This window comes from Anabrus simplex, chromosome 8 (assembly GCF_040414725.1).
Source record: "Anabrus simplex isolate iqAnaSimp1 chromosome 8, ASM4041472v1, whole genome shotgun sequence".
Classification (NCBI taxonomy): Eukaryota; Metazoa; Arthropoda; class Insecta; order Orthoptera; family Tettigoniidae; genus Anabrus; species Anabrus simplex.
Genome location: NC_090272.1, coordinates 141,073,465 through 141,094,366, shown reverse-complemented (window position 1 = coordinate 141,094,366; position 20,902 = coordinate 141,073,465). Strand labels below are relative to the sequence as shown.

The window sequence follows — 20,902 nt, the reverse complement described above, 5'->3', positions numbered from 1 at the left end:
CCACCTTCGTCTCTCCTTTCACCATTCCTCTTCCATCATTTTGTCCCAATCCAGGTTTCTTCTTCTTGCACTCTTTATTGAATTGATCCACCTTGTTCTAGGTCTCCCTCTCGCTCTCTTTCCCTTGAACTTCATCTCCGTCATTTGTTTTGGTATTCTTTTCTCCTCCATCCTCTTTGTATGTCCAAACCATCTTAGTTTATTCCTATCAGTTCTTTCATTTAGGTTTTCTATTTTGACTTCCTTTCTAACATCTTTTTTTCTCATTGTCTTTCCTATTATATTTAATAGGTATTTCATTTTTCTGGCTTGAATTCTACTCCCCTCCCTACTTGTCATTGTCCAAGTCTCAGCTGCATAAGTCAATATTGGTTCATAATACATTTTGTACATTATCTCTTTACAATTCCTTGGTACTTCGTATTCCATACAAGGTTTCCTGCACTCTAGTAGAATGCATTGCCCTGATGCACCATCTTTTTAATTTCCAAGTCCAGCCTTGTATTATGTATTGCACAAACATAAAAAGACATGGCAATCAGACTAGAAATAAATACTCCCAAAGGCACTGAATGAAATGGTGTATGGCTTTTAGTGCCGGGAGTGTCCGAAGACACGTTCGGCTCGCCAAGTGCAGGTCTTTTGATTTGACGTCCTAGGCGACCTGCACGTCGTGATGAGGATGAAATGATGATGAAGACAACACATACACCCAGCTCCTGTGCCAGCGAAATTAACCAATGATAGTTAAAATTCCCGGCCCTGCCGAGAATCGAACCCAGGACCCCTGTGACCAAAGGCCAGCACGCTAATCATTTAGCCATGGAACCGGACCCAAAGGCACTGAACAACATGGATGCGATGAACCCACAACCATCTGCACATACGGTACACACAATGAGAACCAAAACAACAACAAGGGATACAATTCATAAGAAACACATACAAAACAAAACACAACATGACATAAGGCATACAAACTGTAACCGTTAATTTCGGGACAATTACGATTACTATAATAATAATAACAATAATATAGAAATAATATAATGATGAAATAAGAATAATAATAGAAAGTAATATAAGAGTAATAATAATAATGAGATAGGAAAATGACGCAGTGGCGGAGAATTCATATAAACCAAAACAGGGAACACTTACAGGCCTAAAAATGACAACTAAGACAGGATGGTGGAACGTGCGGGAAGCCCTTATCGAGGTACATGGAACGTATGACGTTATGGAGGAGAAAAGACTTACAAGAAACACCCTCTAGCTCAACTATATTAAAAATGACAAGAAAGTTTTACAAAATACAGTTCCACGACACGGAAACAAGACATACTTAAGTAACTTAACATAAAACTTGATTTAACAATGAAGGTGATGCTACATTAAAGGTATAGTTTAAAGCGAAAGTACTTAATGGATGAAAGAATTAAAAGTACGGCAATTGGAACCTAGGGTAAACTCGGACTCATTAAATTAAACTTTTAAGATGACATTAAGCGACGAAACAATGAAACACAAAAGGAATTAAACTAAATGAAACGAAACCGGAAAACATTGAGAATAACATTGCAAAAACACTGAAATAACACTTACTTCGGAAAGGCAGGAATTCCCGAGGGTAGCCCTCGAGCGCGAACGCTCGCGAGGGCGGTCGGATGGAAAAAATGACGCCGAGCTCACGCATCATAATTCGAAGCCGGCCACAAGGCCGGAAATGGCCCGATTACAATCAACCAATAAGATTAAACTTACCCTAGATTCCTGGACCTTTTGCCAATAGGAAATCTTGTGACCATATATGGTAATTTTAACATCGTTAGCAATTGCACAAGTTCTGGAACATTACGATTACAACACCAAAATTTCATCATAGGAAACCATGCTTGCAGTACAGGTACAGGATGCTCCAAAATAAATCACCTTACAAATTTTACATCAGATTACATAAAAACTACATTTTAAAAAAAATCACTTCAAAACACTTTTGCATGTTGAAATGTTCATACAGTTCAATATTTCTTGCGGTTACATGAAATTCCAGTAGAGTCCAGAGTTGCAAAAAAATTAAATCCTTCAGACAAATAAAAAAAAATTAAAATTTACATTTCCAAACACGCTGTAGTTTCAGTTCTCCGTCCCACCAACCGGTGACACAAACCAATACATAAGGGCCTGGAAAAGAAGACAAGACATAGAGTGGATGCAAATTCCCATCCTGGTGAGTCATTTGTCAGGGCGTCTGAACCTCCAAACATTTCCAAATAACCACCATAGTATTGCAGCAAAGTTATCCCCTTCATCCACTGTTATCACCAGCTGTCAAAGCCCTAATGTACCTGCATAAGACCGGCCAACCTAGTGACTCAGTTTCCTTTCACTACTCACCTGGTGGTTGTGGCTTAAACTCTCTCCGTCATCTTTGTGGACCTCAAAATCTCTGAAGCTATTTCCTGAGACCATAACGTCTACCTGGCTTGTTGGTGAACTGTACACATTCCTCTCTTTATCTCTCACTCATACAAAACTTACTGAGATTCAAGTGAGATATTCACAAGCATGGTACTTCCATATTTAACAAGCACAGTTCACATTCTCTATTATATCTGCATCCTCATTTCATCAAATATTTCTGTAATTGCCAGCCTTTCTTCACTCATCTACAGGCCCTATCTAGGAAGACCATAGCTACACATCTTTTTTCTTTCCTTCAGTGTTTATCCTTCCTGGTGTGGGATCTGCTCCATGGATTCATTGTCTCCATTTAACTCTGTCCTGGGCCATGTCAGGGTGGAAATTGACTCTCTTCAGATCTTTGTGAATGGTATCTGGTTTGGTTGTCCTTTTGGTCTCCTACCGGCATCTTCCAACATGTAACCCGTCTTTGCGATAATGTCAGTCCCTGTCCTTGGTACACGTCCAAACCATTGTAGAGGACTTTGCAAATTTTTTCTTGAATCAGTGCAAGGACAAATCTCTCCCTGATGGATTCATTGGAGATGCAATCCAGTTTAGTGACGTCAGCTGTCCACCTCAGCATCTTAGTCTCCATGACGCCAAGTCGACGCTCTGCCTCAGTCGTAGTCGGCTAACATTCGCAACCGCACAGTGCAACAGGTCAGATGACAGTATCATAGATTTCTGATTTGAGATTATCTTTCATCCTCTGGTCACAAGTAATGCCAGTTGTTGTTCACAATTTCATCCACGGTGTGGATATCCTTGCATTGACCTCTTTGGCAAGTCGGTCATGGATTGGCTTGTTCTCACGATGCTTTTCAATCAAGAGCTCTGCAGCATGGATTGAATTGGTTGGGCCATAATTCTTCACAAATTGAGCTTGGTTTCTGGAAAGCTGAACAATCTCACATATCCTTTTATCAAGAACACATTTGAATACCTTCATCGTGTGACACAAAAGTCAGATTGGCCGGTAATCAGCACTTTCAGTTGGGCTCCCCTTCTTTTTTGAAGATGGATACCATGATACTCCATTGCCAATTGCTTGGTGTTCGACCCTCTTTAATGATCTGCTTGAAGAGTTCTGCTAACCATTCTGCTGCATCCCACTGTTGAGAGTACCAGAGTTCTGCTGGAAGATCATCTGGGACAGTAGCTTTCTCTGGCTTCATTGCTTTCAAAGCAGCCTTGACCTTTTTGATATCAATGTCTCTGACAGTTCCTTCCACAACAGTAGTGACTGGGATTGGTGGATAGAGAAATTCCTCAGCTGAGATCTTCTCGAGGTAGCTCCACCAGCATTCTCTTGCCTTCTTTCAAACTAATAAGTTTCCTGTTTCATTGTTGATGTTATAGAAGCACTGGATGTCTTATGATTTGCAATGCCTCACTTTGGTGAGTCGATATAATTCCTGCTCGCACTCACACGTATCTAGTTTTGCATAAAGATCTGCAAAATGAATAGTTTTTGTTGTAGCTATGAATTTTAGATCACTATGGGCTATCTTATAGGCATTCCAGTGAAACAGGGTCTTGTTGGCAAGAAACTTATAGTAAACCTGTTTCTTCTTTCGCACTACATTTCTGACCTCATCAGTCCAGAGCCCTGTATTTTGTCAATTTTTTGCTGTCCTGGTTTTGTTGATTCAAGAACAGTGCATGAAGTATCATTCTTCGACTGTAGTAAACGATTGCAATGTTATTCGTGTGACAACATTGGCCTATTTTTCCTTGAAGTGCCACCATTTGATTCTTGCTGATCCTGTATAAAAGGCATGTTCAGAATTTGGCGATTTGATACACAACTTGCAGATGACTGGTGAATGTTGCATTGCGACAGTTTCATATGGCACAATCTTTGTGTCTGACACATCTTTAAGGACTCGATGCCTAATGAGGATTTGATTGATCTGCATTGCCTTTGTGCCACTGTAATATATAATTAAATGTGGATCACCCTTTTTGAACCTAGTGTTCGTGATGACCAGGTCATGCATGGGCTTTTGCACAATTGAGGATTCGTTGGCCATTATCATTCTTTTCCCTGAATCCGTGTCCACTGTGGGCTGCATGATCATTCTTTCTGTGACCAACATATCTGTTTAGATCACTGGTGATAATGAAATAGTCTTCTAGGGGTACTTCAGCCATCTTCTTTTAAAGTATCTCCCAAAAAGGCATCCTTTTTTTGTTTCAAGAAAACATGTCTGTGGGGCGTAGACCATAGCTACACATAAATACAGCAATAACTCCATGGGTAAAAAATTACCCAGGCAAAATTGAAATCTATATTTCCGTTATTGCTAATGTGCTCTTCAGGCCTCCTCTCTCAGTACCTTTCAAGTGAACCCTTCCAAATGCCAGGGCCTTGAATCAACTGTACGGCTTTTGTTAGTTCTGCTCATAGCGTGAGCTCATACGTTTCATATGTTGTTTATTGTTAACTACTTTATTTTTATGCATGAACAGTGCAGCAGTTATTATTAGACAAGTCTACTTTAAAGTATGTGTGCATTTTATCAACAAGTTTACGCAAAATTTTAGTGAATTTCAGGAAGTGAAGATGTATCACACTATGATGCTGAACGAAATTATAAATCTATTGCTCCCAAGGAAGACAACAGCATCGCAGCTAGTGATGACTGAGAAATTAATAATGTCAAAGAAAGTGATTAGGCACGTTCCTAATACGTTTATTTCTTCTATAGGAATTAGTAATTGACAATTATATCCTATTTCAAATGCTCAAATCATCTATCTCAACTCAACTCTGAACCTACATTCCATCAAAATTGGTTAAAAATGCTGTCCTTCGTTCTCACAAAGAAACATTTAGCACCGAGAAGTAAAAGATTGACTCCACCAACAAATCTCCAAAGTCATGTTCAGGGGCTTTCTGGAAATACTGAGGAAAGAAAAGTACAGTCCTCAAAAAGCATCAAACAGGAAGATGCAAAGACTGGGGAAGTAAAGAGGACAGAAAAACCATATTGTGTTGTATGTGTAAAAAACTAATTCTCAGGAACATGTGAAGCCTAAAGAATGTGTGGAACAAGTGAATGAGCAACAGAAAATAATGGTCCAGGAGTGGTGAACCTTGAACATCCTCTACAGTTCTTACCCTGTGCTTCTCCCTCTGTACCCAACAGGTGTTTATCATATGTGACTCTTTTGATACAGAAAATGTATGTCAAATATACATGGTATAATACAGGGTGCGGCAGAAATACCTGACGAATTTCAGACGTAAATAACTCAGCAATGAAACAAGCCATTCACAATTTTGTTGCGCAGTTTAAAAGAGCAGTGTTTGCCATTTATGTCACATACAGTAGATTGGAGTGAACTAAAAGTCATATTGGCCACAGCTTTCAAACAGGTGTTATTGTCGTGGTGCGCACAGTCTTGGCCCTGGCCTTGGAGAACACATGTATCGTCTCATCTGGGCTAGTCAGTCAGCCAGCCAGTCGCTAGCATGGCGCGGAGTGGTGAACACCGAGGTTTCATGACTGAGACTTTTATTTCAAAAATGCCGACTTTGTTACCACAACACAGCATTTGTTTTGCAGACACTTTGGCTTAGGTCGACATGTGAAATTTCCAAGCAGGAACACCATTCTGTTATGGGTGAACAGTTTGAGAAAAAGTGGTTCGAGTGTGAAGCCGCCTGGTAGGCCTCGTAGTGTCCAAACACCAGAGACTGTCCATGCAGTGAGACATGCCGTTAAGCAATCTCCTCAACGTTCAGTGCGTAGGCATTCACATGCTATGGGACTCTCGTATCGAACCGTAAGGAGGATTTTACATGCAGACATGAAGTTCCATCTGTACAAAATGGTGGATGTTCAGAAACTCAGTAAACTTGATTGGGCCAACCACAGAGCGTGTTGTGAGAGTATCCTGGAAGCTATAGCAGCTGACACCAGTGTCCTGGCAAGTGATGAAGCACACTTTCATTTGTCAGGCTACGTTAATAAACAAAATTTTCATTACTGGTCCGCAACCAATCCTTAATAGATCCATGAGTGACCTCTCCACAGCGAGCATGTTACTGTTTGGTGTGCTGTCACTGATTTCAGAATTGTAGGCCCTTACTTTTTTGAAGAGGAGGACAGAACTGTAACAGTAACATCAGATCATTAAGTACAGCTGTTACGTTTACTTCCTGCAGCCAACACTCACCGACGTAGGGAATCCTGCTGTATGGCTCCAACAAGATGGTGCCACTGCACACACAGCCAGGGTGTCCATGGGTGTCCTCACAGGAATGTTTCCAGGATGTCTCATCTCCTTACGGGTGATGTTCCATGGCCAACCCATTCCCTTGACCTTGTCTTGTGTGATTTCTTTCTCTGGGGATATTTGAAAGATCGCGTCTTCTGACGTAAGCTACGAACACTAGATGACCTGAAAGCTGCCATCCGTGAAGAAATCGAGGCAATACCACAAGACATGCACAAGCGAGTCATGCAGAACTTCAGGGAGAGGCTTCAGAGGTGCATCAAACAGGACGGTTGGCATTTGGATGACATTGTTTTCAAAACCTAGTGTGTATGTATATATGACGCAAATGGCAAACACTACTCTTTCCAACTGTGCAATCAATTTTTAAATGGCTTGTTGTGTTGCCGAGTTATTTACGTTTCAAATTCATCAGGTATTTCTGCCGCTCCCTGTATAAATGACTGAGTGATGCCAGTGTATGTGTAAGCATTATGAGAACATGAATATTACAGTATCCATTGTTATTACCACCAGTTGCACATTGCCATAATTACACCAAAACTATTACAATTAATTTACTGCATAAATGTATCATCATTTACATTGTTTCCAATAATTACAATTTAGAATTAAGGGGGATTTTTGCTTGTGGGTAATTTTCACCCTTCATGCGCCCTTGCATCTTGACAGAGAGCATGCATCCTGCTGGGTTAAGTTTGGCACTAATGACAGTGTTCTCTTCATCCACTAGTATCTGGAAATCTCATGCAATATAAAAAGTTTTAAAAAGCAAAGCATGTACTAAATTTACTGGACACCTCCTACCTCCCTGTCTCCTGGTTTGATTTTAGCATGGGTCATAAGGTCCCACTCATGACCACGTTACCTACAAATTAAATACACATTACATAAGGACAATAAAGACTCGTAATTACTAATATTTACACAGCTTTGCTTGATGATGATGCTTGTTGTTTAAAGGAGCCTAACATCAAGGTCATCGGGCCCTTACACAGCTTTAGCTAAGTAGCACTCCCATAGGCCATCCAAATAAACCATACAAGAAACATGCATGAACCGATCTCACTGCAGCTAACAAACAAAAGATATCGCTGTGATGCAGCATTAATAAATAATATTTACATGTTATTTACATGGCTGGATGCAAAATCTTCATATCCTATATAATAATAATAATAATGATTAGGACCTATCTGGTTTCCATCTTGTGATAAATATTGGCCCGTTAAGGCTGCCATGGGTGGTCTAGTGTATCATAGCGCTAGTGTCGACTCCAGAGAAAGTATTTGGTTCCATTCTGATGTCGGCAATCATGCTATTGTGGCCTTCTTCTTGAGGTGTTGAAAGCTATGTCTTTGCTGCACAAGACAATGGTTTTCTTAATAATTATTCCTGAAATACTTCTTCACTCTCGTGGATCACATGATTTTATTTATTTATTTTTATTAATACAACTTCCCCCATGCGGAGGCTGCCACAAGGACAAAGTATGTTGACTACACAGTATTACTGTTCATGATTACTGTGCGTGGCAATCCAACTCGTGGGTTTCTGCTTTAACAGCTCATTGGTAGGCAACTGATATGCTTACTCACCCAAATGGAATGAGTTTTTCTGCCTACAGGCAGATTTTAAGAAGTTAGTTCATTTTAGAGTTCACATAAATTACTGCAATAAATGTTTGCACTATTCTTAAAATGCTCTAATTCCATAGCTAAGTCTTTCCACATTAACTTGCATACTGTAATCTCTACCACAACAACTATGAAATGGAGGGCTCAGTGCCAGAATTGAGTAAATGAAGTATAAAGTCAACAAAGGATTAAAAATTATAGCAAGTTTCAAAATAATTTATTGAAGCATCTGGACAATGATAAAAGTATCTTCTTTCATAATGAAAAGTATTCTAAAGTTACTCTTATGCCCTCAAAGAAATAATTATAATATGCCCTTATGCCCTCTGACAGTCAGCATGTTTTAGGGTGTAAAGACAATGGAGTTTTCTTTTTTTTCTCTCTCTCTCTTTGGATTATTGCAGATTCACTATCTTCATCCTGATCTGCTGTTGCCTCCATTGTTTCAAGATTCCTGTAGAACTGATGATGAATCGGAGGGACGAACTTCTACAGCTTGTCGTTATACTGTGCCCTTGAGGATACAACAGTGAAGTTGTGTCCCCTAATCCATTTAGGTACCCAATTTTTCTCTTACTCAGATCAACAGTAACTGGAACAAGTTCTTGAGAGTTGTAGAAAGCTGTGAACTTAAGTGGACTGTCTTTATAGAGAACTATGTGTCGAATTTGAAACCACTATATTTTTTTTGTCCTGTGATAGATGCTTTCCTGTTAGTGATTTCATTCTGGAGTTGTTTGCAGGAATAGAACATGCTGCTGCCCATGTGGAAATGAGGTTTCTTCTTTTTTGGCCTTGCAATGACAGTCAACCAGTTTTCTGGCGTAAAGACATCGGGCATGCCTGATTCATCAGTAGAGGTATTTTCTTCCATCTGATATGTCCTATCATCATCGCTAAAAGTAGATACCAATGAGCTCTCATGTAATATCACCACCATCTCAGCACTTAGTCATGTATGGCTCACACACAGTCATCTTTATAGTGCCAGACTTTCTCACTGGTGGCAGCATGTTACAGAAACAGTAAGGTTGTTATGCGTAAGTGGTATAGATAGAATACGATCTTTTTTACTCATTACACTGAAAATGTCAAAATGAGCTACGATGGCGCTTAGTCACCTCTGGCACTGAGCCACTCAAATAAAGTGTTCCACTCACAAAGACTCACAAAGTCACTTTTATTTCACAGCTCCACCTCTCTGAATATGACATGTACCTCTAGCAATTCAAATGGACACAAGACAAGGGAAGCTTCTCACCCTCGGGTTTTCAAGCCCACCTCTCCTCCATTGGTTCAGGAGAACCCCTGCCTAACAAATCACTAGCTTTGTTACGATGACACACTTTCTCTTTACAGACTGCTGTAATTTCCCACTTTTTATCAAATCACCGAATTACTGCACCCATCAAAGAACAACTTGGCTCCCTACCAATACTGGATGAAGCTAAGAGTGTTGTTAATCAAGCAAGGCGACACAAGGCCACTGGTCTTGATGGCACACCTGTGGAAGCTCTCATAGAAGGTGGTGAGGAACTCAAAAGACATGTACATGAACTGATTTTTAAAATTTGAAACACTGGAGAATATTGCCTCCTGATTTCGGAGATAGTCTTATAGTTCCAATATTTGAGAAAGGTGATTGAACAGACTGTAATAACTATCAGAGAGTATCATTACTGTCTTCTTTGAGAAAGCTTATTGCTCGAATGGCAAATCGTGTAATACCCTTAGTGGAGGAAATACTACCAGAGAGCCAGTGTGGTTTCAGGCCTTTCAGAGAAACCACACATATGATATTCACAGCTCGTCAGCTTCAGGAAAATTGCAGAGAACAAAATACACCTCTTTATATTGCCTTCATTGATCTCACTAAGGCATTTGATTCTGTAAACCGTGATGTTTTGTGAAAGATTTTAGGATTGTATGGTTTTCCACAGAAATTGATTTCCATCTTGAAACTATTCTACACTGATATGACAGCAGCTGTTATCAGTGCCAACTCTGATGAAGAGCCGTTTCATATCAATACTGGTGTTAAGCAAGGCTGTGTGATTGCCCCCACTTTGTTCTCATTATATATAGCTGCTGTATGCAGCTAGTCAAGGACGTTCTTCCTCCAGAAATACAGATAAATTATAGACTGGATGGGAAACTGTTTAAATTGAGCTATCTAAGGGTGAAGACTCATACACTTTCTACAGCAGTAGTCGAGTTACAGTATGCTAATGATAATGCTGTTGTAACTCAGTCTGAAGAAGAACTAGTGTTAATCCTGAATGCCTTTTCAACACATACAGATAGATTGGCCTCAAACTGAATATGAGTAAGGCACAGATTCTCTATCAACCAGCCCCTGGAGAAGGATATAGATCAATATCTCCATTGATGGAGTGAGCCTTCAAGTAGTAAACTCCTTTTAGAATCAACCGTGTTGGAGCATCCTTTGCCAAACTATGATTCCGAGTATTTAAAAATCATGATGTCAGTGTTGCAACAAAGATCCTCTGTACAGTTCAGTTGTAGTCCCCAGCTTATTATATGGATCTCAAACCTGAGTTATGCTACAGACAGCATATTAAAAAGTTGGAACAATATCACCAGCGATGTTTAAGGAGAATTCTGCATATAACCTGGCAAGATAGACGCAAAAATGTCAGCGTACTTGAAGAGGCACTGACCTCCAGTATAGAAGTCATGGTTTCAAGATGTCAGCTACGATGGACAGGGCATGTAATACGCCTGCCTGATAATTGCTTCCCAAGCAAGTGTTAACAGTGGGTAAATGTTGTTTGGGAGGTCAGAGAAAGAGATTTAAGGATGTAATTAAGGCTAACATGAAGATGTGCCACATTGATGTTAACAACTGGGAGACCTTGGCCATCAACCGTTCATCCTTGAAATCACTAGTTCATCATGGCACACTACTTTTTGAATAAAACCATAGGCAAATAGCGAACAATAAGAGACAATGAAGAAAGGAAAAAGAACAAAATAGGAGAACAATGGCTACTCCACCTGGGACTATCTACCATCTCTTAGGCAAATTGTGTGCCTCACGTATTGTCTGTACAGTCACCTATGGATTCACAGATGAAGAGGAGTTCTGTTTGGAAGACCAACCTACTCATTTTCGAGTGTTTGCTATTGTATTGTATTGCATATTATAGCCAGGCATGACTCCATAAATTATATCTTCGCTAATCTGACTTTTTATTTCATCCAAATTGGCCCCATGACCATCCATCCCTGGAGTATCTCATATTTGCCACTTCACACTTGGGAATAGTAATTCCCCAGACAAGTCAACTAAGCATGGTTTTTTGAAATTCTGTCTCCTTCTTGCTTGTGGTTGGCGTTTTTCCCCCACACAATGAAGCATGGATTGGCTCCATTCTTTGTTTGCCACGCCTGAGAAACCTGGTCTCCCCTCGCTGTGGGCTCCTGGTTCATGGCCTGGCGAAAGTACTTAGCGCCCCGCACGAATATTAAGGTACCTGACAGTTGTTAATGGTTACAATTGCATATTCACTTGATATCCTCCTACTACTACTTCATCCTGTGACATATTTGCTTAGTAAAATATTGGCGATCATGTTGGCAGTATTTCTATTGCTTGCTGCTCAAAATAATTCGAAAGTAGATTTTCCATGCCAGTGCCTCCAATTCTTTAGCCATGATTTTCTTCTATGGGGTCTCGCTTGCCTTCAGTCTTACCTTTCATAATGATGTACAGGATATTGTAATTCCCTGCAGGTCACAGGACATGGGCAAAATATTCAAGCTTGTGTTTCTTATTGGTTGGATTTCCTGCTATTTCAATTTTTTTTCATATGTCCCAACATCTCTACATTCCTCACTTTATCAGCCCAGTTTACATGCAGTATGTGTCTATAAACCCACATTTCAAACACAGTACTTCAAGCCTTTTTATATTTGTATCTGTGAACAACCAGCCCTCTACTCCAGAAAGCAGGGCATAGAAGACAAACCTGATTTTAAATTTTAAGCTAAAACTGTTATTTCATTTTTTTTTTTTTTTTTTTTTTTTTTTTTGTTTGTTTGCTATTTGCTTTACGTCGCACCGACACAGGTATGTCTTATGGCGACGACGGGATAGGAGAGGCCTAGGAGTGGGAAGGAAGTGGCCGGGGCCTTAATTAAGGTACAGCCCCAGCATTTGCCTGGTGTGAAAATGGGAAACCATGGAAAACCATCTTCACAGCTGCCGACAGTGGGGTTCGAACCCACTATCTCCCGATTTCTGGATACTGGCCGCACTTAAGTGACTGCAGCTATCGAGCTCGGTGTTATTTCATAGAACATTCTTATGCTAAAGAAGGTCTGCCTCCATAGCATAATGGTTAGCACTATTAGCTGCTGTCCTTTGGAGCCCAAGTTCGATTCCTAGCACTGCCAAAAAGTTATGATTGGAAGGAGGGCTGGTTTATGATTAAATAGGTACTTGCAGCTCACCTCCATGATTTTAATTCTGTGGTCATATCCCAGTTCTCCTGAAAATTTCAGCCATGTTATATTATTTACAATCTCCAATGGAGTTCCATTTGTTGTTATTTGTAATATTTCTGTAGGTTATTTACTGTTGACTATGATCTTATTTTTTGTGGTGTTCAGATTCAAGCCACATTTTTTACATATCACCATGATTTTAGTTATGCAGTCTCCTACATTAAATAATAAGAGAATGTAATACACCTGAAAAGCAGAACAAAATGACACACAGGGGCAAAAGATCTCTATAGGTCGACGCCCCGAACAAATAGCATTACAAAAAACATATTTCAATTCAAAAATACATACAATGTTAGATTGCAAGGTGGCATTCAAAACAAAATATAGAACTCTTAATATAAATCAACCCAGAAACTATATCCAGTACTCAGGTTTGTAACACTTACCTAGTGTTTACAGACTCAAGTGCCGAAAAAATCAGTTCAAATTTCAAAATGAAATGTCCAAAACACATCACATCCCTGGAATATAACACAGAATCTGCATTTTGCAACCATGCACATGACACAGTACACAAATATGTAGACATTAACACATGAATTGAAATTCTCCACATCAGTCCCTCACACTCTCAACAATATGAAATATACTCACACAGTACATCTCAAAGAACCAATATTCTCAGTGATTAGACACAATTCCAATCACATACACTATACAACCACATCTTGTGAATTTGTCTTTCTACCTATATGTTGACATTGGACACAAAACATAAAGCGTTCCCATACTGAGGATCAGTTTCTGAGGATGGCTGTTCAGAAAGCAGGTAAAAATGCTTCAGTGAGGTAAATTCATTCACCATTCATTACCATTGTTACATGATGAACAATATTGAAGAAAAAATTTCTCTTGCATGACAGGAAAAAATGAGAAAATAGATTGATTAATTCATTTCATTCACTTTATGGAACATTTTTATCTCACCTCAGTAATTCATGTACCAAACATGTTAAAACCCAAAGAATAGAAATGATTTATATCTGCTTCTGCGGAGAAACAGACCTTGTTTTGGAGAAAATTTATTAACATATTCTTTCTTGAATATTATTTAGTAGATGTTTTTATTCATAAAACGTTAAATGTTACTTTGTCTCTTAGGCTCGACCAGATCCTCGGCAAACAGGGTTCAAAGTCCAAAGATGTGTATGCCTCCAAAATAAGCCTGGCCTCCAGGGTAGTCAAAGTGGAAAGACAGGTGAGAATATGTAAAAGGTAGAGAAAGCTAGCCAAATTTTTTTTGTTATTTTTTCATTCTACCTGTATAATATTGCTTTACATAGAAGGAAACAGAAGAAGCATAATTATAGTTTGCATTTGGAAGATTGTGGGTTCAAACCCTACTGTCAGCAACCCTGAATATGATTTTCCAAAACTTCCCTTTTTTGAGATGCTGGGGATGTACCTTTTTGAGGCCACAGTTGCTTCCTTCCCATTCCTAGCCCTTTCCTATCCCATCATCACCATAAGACCTGTGTTTGTCAGAGCAACGTAAAGCAAATTGTAAGAAAAGCAAAGAAGTCTTCTCATTATTGTTAATAATAATAATATTATTATTTTTACGTTCCACTAACTACTTTTGATGGTTTTCGGAGATGCTGAGGTGCCAGATTCTGTCCCGCAGGAGTTCTTTTAATTTATGTGCCAGTAAATATACCAACACGAAGCTGACATATTTGAGCACCTTCAAATACCACTGGACTGAGCCAGGATCGAACATGCCAAGTTAGAGTCAGAAGGCCAGCGCCTCAACCGTCTGAGCCACTCAGCTTGGCTCATTATTGTTAACATGATGTGATTTGTTAATTAGGATGTCTGCATAACTAGGGCAACGACTGGAACTGATGACTGTTGAACAGACCCTTGACTTATATTATCAATAATGAATGTTTCTGGAACCCTAAAGAACAAAGGATGGATCCTGCCAAAGGAAAGAAAACCAAGAATTGTACCAAAAGCCAGAAAAAATCTCAGACACCATCTGAAAGAGGAGAACCATGTTTTCCGGACACATCTACAGAATGGACCCGGAAGACCTGACCAAACAGGTTGTAAGGTTTTTTGAGACCAGGAAAACTGTGATGCACTGGCATTTGGAGATGAAGGAGGACATGAAGAAATGGGAATACAAGGAATGGAAGTCAGCAACAGTTAAGCTTACATCAAGAACCAAGAACACCAAGAGTTTCCAAGAAAAAGTCAGATCCCGGATCCAAGCACTATGAACAGAAGAGAGGAGGAGACTGCAGGAGTACTTGGCGAGGATGAAAGCCCAGAAGTAGCTGAAATGGAATTAACATGGTCCACAGTCGGCCAAAAATGAAAGAAGAAGAAGAAGAGATTATGATGATGATGTTGAATGATGATGATGATTAGGGCCTCAATGTTTATGACATGTCTTATTTTTCTTTAAATTATTTCCATGGAAAATACAAGTTAAGCATATTTTTATCTATGGTGACTAAAATTGTACATTTTTCACGGGTCATATAAAGTCATATTTTGGCTTATTTAATGTTTTTGTCATTTTCTGGTAATTTTTCATATCGTGGTCATATTTCCCCGTGAATTTTTATATTTTTGTTATGTTTTATTTTTTTCCTTCCATTTTTGCATACCTGCTTACAGTTATCTCAAAGACAGATTTTTCACATCACCTAATTGTTGTTTGTAATTTCTTACAACTATCTTTTGTAGAAATATTATGTGAAATAGGAGGGTAAGCTGTATACAAAGAGACAGATAAGTAGAAAGTGACAGATGCAAAGGAAGCACAAGGACAGTTGAGGATGGGTATTGTCAGGTTTTGTGCCATGGTCAACCACTTTTGTAAATAACTTTAGCAGGTAGAATTGTCTTTACTGGGTTTCCAAAGGAGAAGGGGGTGATAGAGAGGTACAGTGGGCTCATTTACTGGACAGATTTCACTGTGTTTGATTGCAAATACTCTCTGTTCATTATGCCAAAAACTAACGGTTCAATAAGTGAAAAATTACAAGTATTTGTACAGGAGTTTGGAGATAATCATTTCATTACAGATGGCACTATTCTGTTCTGTAAGCTGTCATAATCATCATCATCGATTTTCCACTCCAGCAAGCTGGGTGCGGGTGTTTATGAGCCTCTTCCAGTTTATCCTGTCAATCCACAGCTGATGTTCTACTTTTTGTTGCCAATTTACATCATGTTTGGCAAGGTCTTTGAAAATTTGCTTTTCCTAACTATCATAAGGCCTCTCTCTGGGCCTTTTACCAACAACATTTCTTTCATAGTATGCTTTTGGGGTCCTAATTGGAGCCATCCTTCTCATATGTCCATACCATCGTAATTTGCTTAATTCTAAGGTTTCCAACAGGCTCCTGTCCAATCCAAGTTGTTGCCGAATACTTTCATTCCTTATTTTGTCTCTCCTTGTTCTTTGGAGACATAACTGAAGGAACTTCATTTCAGTGGCCTGTAGGCGACTTTGTGCAGATCTAGTCAACGTTACTGCTTCCAGTCCATATGTTAGAATTGGTACAAGATATGTTTTGTACAGCATGAGCTTGCAAGTTTGGGGAAATCAGTCATCCCAAAGTAATTGACGAACGGAGTGGTAGAATTTTGATGCAGCTTGTATTCTATTGCTTATTTCTTGGTTTATGGTATTGTCAGAAGAAACAAAGCTCCCTAAGTATTTGAAGTTATTGATAATGTCTACTTCTTCATTTTGCACTTGCAGGTGCTCATCACTAAACCAATGGTTTTAGTTTGGCTGATGATCATTCCCATTCTTTCAAATTATTCTTGTCAAAGATCTAGTTCAGCTTGAACTTCTGCTTCTGTCTCACCCCATAGCATAAGCTGTGCAAAACTAAAATAGAAGCTAAAAAGTGATTTAATGTTGAACAACACTGCAGTATGGCAAAACATAAAAACAATTTGGCTTGAACTTCCTGGGACAAATTTATATTGTTACAGAAATCAGGAGGAAGAATACCAGCAGTTTTTTGTTCACGAAAACGAACTTGTGTTTTGCTGTGATATGCCTGGCTTGATTCGTCGTCTTGGAACTATTTACCAAGCAAAGGACTGGCATCTATTTATTGATACCAGTAAAAGAAGTCTCAAAGGTGTTCTTCTGCACACTGGAAATAAACTTGCTTCAGTGCCAATTGCCCATTCAACATCTCTTCGTGAAAACTTTCACAAATTATCTATGGTGTTGCAGAAACTGAACTACAATGAACATAGATGGTTACTGTGCTGTGATTTAAAAGTGTGCATTATCATATTAGGGCAGCAAGGAGGATATACAAAGTTCCCGTGTTTTCTGTGTGAGTGGGACTCTCGGGACAGGGATCATCACTAGTTAGTGTCTGAGTGGCCAAGAGTTCATGTCTGGAGAAAAAAACATTGTAAATCCTCCATTCATTGATCCTCAAAGTGTGTTATTGCCCCCTTTACATATTAAATTGGGAATTATGAAACAGTACATGAAGAGTTTGGATAGAGGCAGTCCCTGCTTTTGGTACCACTGTCAGAAATTTCTAGGTCTGTCGAATGCCAAAATTGAGGAAGGTGTTTTTGACGGCCCCCAAATTTGGAAGCGTATGTGGGATCCGACATTCAGTACGACGATGAACGAAACACAGTTTCAGGCATGGGAATCATTCAAGGATGTTTGTAGCAAATTCCTGGTTAATGTTAAAGATGTCAACTACCAACAGATTGTGGAAACCATGCTGTACAACTTCCAGAAATTGGGTTGATGCATGAGCTTAAAATTGCATTTCCTGTACAGTCATCTGGATTATTTTCCTCCAAATTTAGGAGCATTCAGTGAGGAACATGGTGAGCGGTTCCATCAGGATCTAAAAGAAGTGGAACAAAGGTACCAGGGGCGATGGGACGTCTCCATGATGTCAGATTACTGTTGGTGTCTAGTGCAAGATAACACTACTGAGGAACACAAACGCAAATCAGCACAGCATTCATTCACATCAAAGTGCAGCAAACAATAGTGTTCTTGAAGTGAGATTCATACATCCTAACAATGAACATGTTACTTTTTGTATAGTCGTTACAATTTGATCATGTCCCATTAAAATTACATAAGTTATATTTCTCTATTATGGTGTTTTCTATCAAAATTACAACAATATGTCAAATTTGGATTTCAAATAGCAAAAAAACTCTATGTGATAGGCAAAAAGCGTTTACATATTTAAAATTAGCACACCTAAATTAGGGTAAATCACCTCTTCAACCTTTTGCCAGAGATTTTTTTTTTCCGCAGGCCGGTGTAATTTCTGCCATGATTCAACACCTGTTACAATATCCCTACCCTATCATGAGCTCTTGCCTGAAATCAAATAAATTCATAACCTTCAGAAACATCACAACTCATTGAATTTTTCTGAAGTTGTGTAAGCATTGTAAATTGTATTATTCAGCAGCACAAATAGACTAGCTCCCTTTTACGCAAGGAAAACAGAAACTGTGGCAGGGAAAAGAAAAACACTAATGAGTGCTTTCTCCTCAGGAGAAGCTAATTAAACTCCAGGGTCACTACTGTGAACTTGTCTCATGAATTTGGTGTCAGGGAAGTGAATCTGCATGTGACTATTCTTCATCGTAGACTTCTGTTAGGAGCAAGAGAAGCATACAAATCTCCTAAGAAACATCTTCTAACAGGAGAAGCACTCCGGAAACATCTTTTGTGAGCATGTAATCAACAGGCTTGGATAATATGAACCTGGAAGAAAGTTCATTTCTCTAAAGAAAGTCACCTTGAAGAGCAGGGGCAGAGGTTTCAGTATGTGCACTGTGCAAAGAATGAACCTACAAATTCAGCACATTTGCAACAGACCTTAAAACACTCTGTGAAGGAAATGCCGGGGCTGCTTCGTGCATGAAGGTCTGCAATCCTTGTGCTATTTGAAGGCATGATGAAAAATGACCAGTACATTACTGGACAGGGGAATTCTTCAAGATCTACAGAAAATGTTTCCAGATGGTGTGGGAATTTTTCAGCAAGACTTGACTTCTTGTCACTCTTCAAAGACAGTAAGAAATTCTTCAGTGATAACAATATTTGTGTGCTAGAGTGACCAGGGAACCCCACTGACATTGATCCCATAGAAAGCATCTAAGCTATCTGCAAAAGGAGACTCATAAAAATTTTACTGTTCTAAAAAAATATGCTTTTACATGATCAGTGTGCTAACATAGTATCATGGTATCATGACTATAAACTTAAAAGTATGTGCTTGCATAGCTGTGAGCTTGCGTTCGGGAGATGGTAGATTCAAATCCCACCATTTGCAGCCCTGAAGATGGTTTTTCGGTGATTTCCTATTTTTGCACCAGGCAAATGCTGGGGCTGTACCTCAATTAAGATCACAGCCACTATCTTGCCAATCCTAGCCCTTTCCCATCCTTAACCGGGCGAGTTGGCTGTGCGGTTAGGAGCACGCAGCTGTGAGCTCGCATCCGGGAGATAGTGGGTTCGAATCCCATTGTCAGAAGTCCTGAAGATGGTTTTCCAGGGTTTCCCATTTTCACACCAGGCAAATGCTGGGGCTGTACCTTAATTAAGACCACGGCCGCTTCCTTCCCATTCCAAGGCCTTTCCTGTCCCATCGTCGCCATAAGACCTATCTGTGTCGGTGCGACGTTAAGCAAATAGCAAAAAAAAAAAAAATTCCCATCCTTGTATTACAATAAACCTCCAATGTGTTAGCGTAATATTAAACCACTAGTAAAAAGAAAATACTGAAGGCTTGTGGAATCTGTATAAAATTGTGTAATGCAGCTTATTAAGCAGAAAAGATTTTGAAGAATTAAATTTATCAATGCTCCAAATTGAAGGCAGAGAAGAGAAGAGAATTCTAAGAAATAAACACTTACGATTCAAACTCATAACATTTGAATGAAGGAAGTATACCATTACTGACAACCAAAGCGCAGCCAGGTCCGACAGGATGAAGATGATTTGAGAGCAGAAGAAGAAGAAGCTAAAAAGCTGGCTCTATTTGATACTATTAGACTTTAACGTATATGACTGATTTTAGAAAAAAACAGAAAGGAAGACATATAGCTGTTGACAAAGATTAAGGTATGTAGCGGATGAATGGGTTCAGATGAGGTAATTTTGACCATCTCCCTTTTCACCCTTAGTGTGTACAAAATAAGTAATTAAATAGGTTCTTTATGGACCATTATATATGCTCTATGTTGCAGGAATACTAACAAACTTATTGGTATACATTGTAAGGGTGAAAAAGGTGGTGAACGGAAATACATCATGGTTGAAATTACCGCACCTGACTCTAAGTGCAAAAAAAAAAAAAGTATATATATATGTTATTGTAATGTTCCCATTAATTTGCATGGAAATGTAGCTTATGTAGACAATTATACCTTTGTTACAGGTGGATGATATAGAAATAAAACTGGACCAACTAATAGAACTGTATATGGAAGACCGGAAACGTCTTCTATCATTACCATTACCTACTGACCCTCACCCTCATCCTCCATTAGTTTTGTCAGGAGATACTACAGTGGCCACAAACACCAACTTCCATTCCCAGCAACATCAACAACAGCAGCATCAGCGCAACTTGGAGCATATGCCACCAGTGCCTCTGGTACCTGTCATCCAAACCACTAGCTCAGTCCTTAGACCGAAGCCCATCCTGGTGGATAAACAGGCATCAGAACCTAATACACCTATTGCCAAAAGCTTTACAGATCAGCCTCATCGACCTATGCACCGAGGCTACTCGGATCTTGGTCACAGAATCAAGAAGCGGGTTACTCTCAGGTGAGAAACAATATATAATTAACTTTTATTTTACAGTTTCTTTTATTTTTCAAATCTAATGTGTAACTTAATTTTAAAGGCTTGAAATCCTAAAAAATTGTTTGCTAGCCATTGCATACCCAGCTGCATGTGAAACGAATTACACTCATGTTCATAAAAAACCTTGAAAGACTAGAGATAGGAAGTTCATATTCATTGGACATGTTCATTA

General features: G+C 39.2%; 1 protein-coding gene across 1 annotated transcript in view; it reads left to right on the top strand.

The window, feature by feature from the left end:
* The window catches only part of LOC136879341 (potassium voltage-gated channel subfamily KQT member 1), a 916,827-nt gene that overhangs the window by 855,598 nt on the left and 40,327 nt on the right, over positions 1-20,902 (top strand). Inside the window, exons 14-15 of the mRNA XM_067153158.2 lie at positions 13,983-14,079; positions 20,297-20,691. Coding sequence (XP_067009259.2) covers positions 13,983-14,079; positions 20,297-20,691 — 492 coding nt within the window. The remainder of the gene's footprint in view (positions 1-13,982; positions 14,080-20,296; positions 20,692-20,902) is intronic.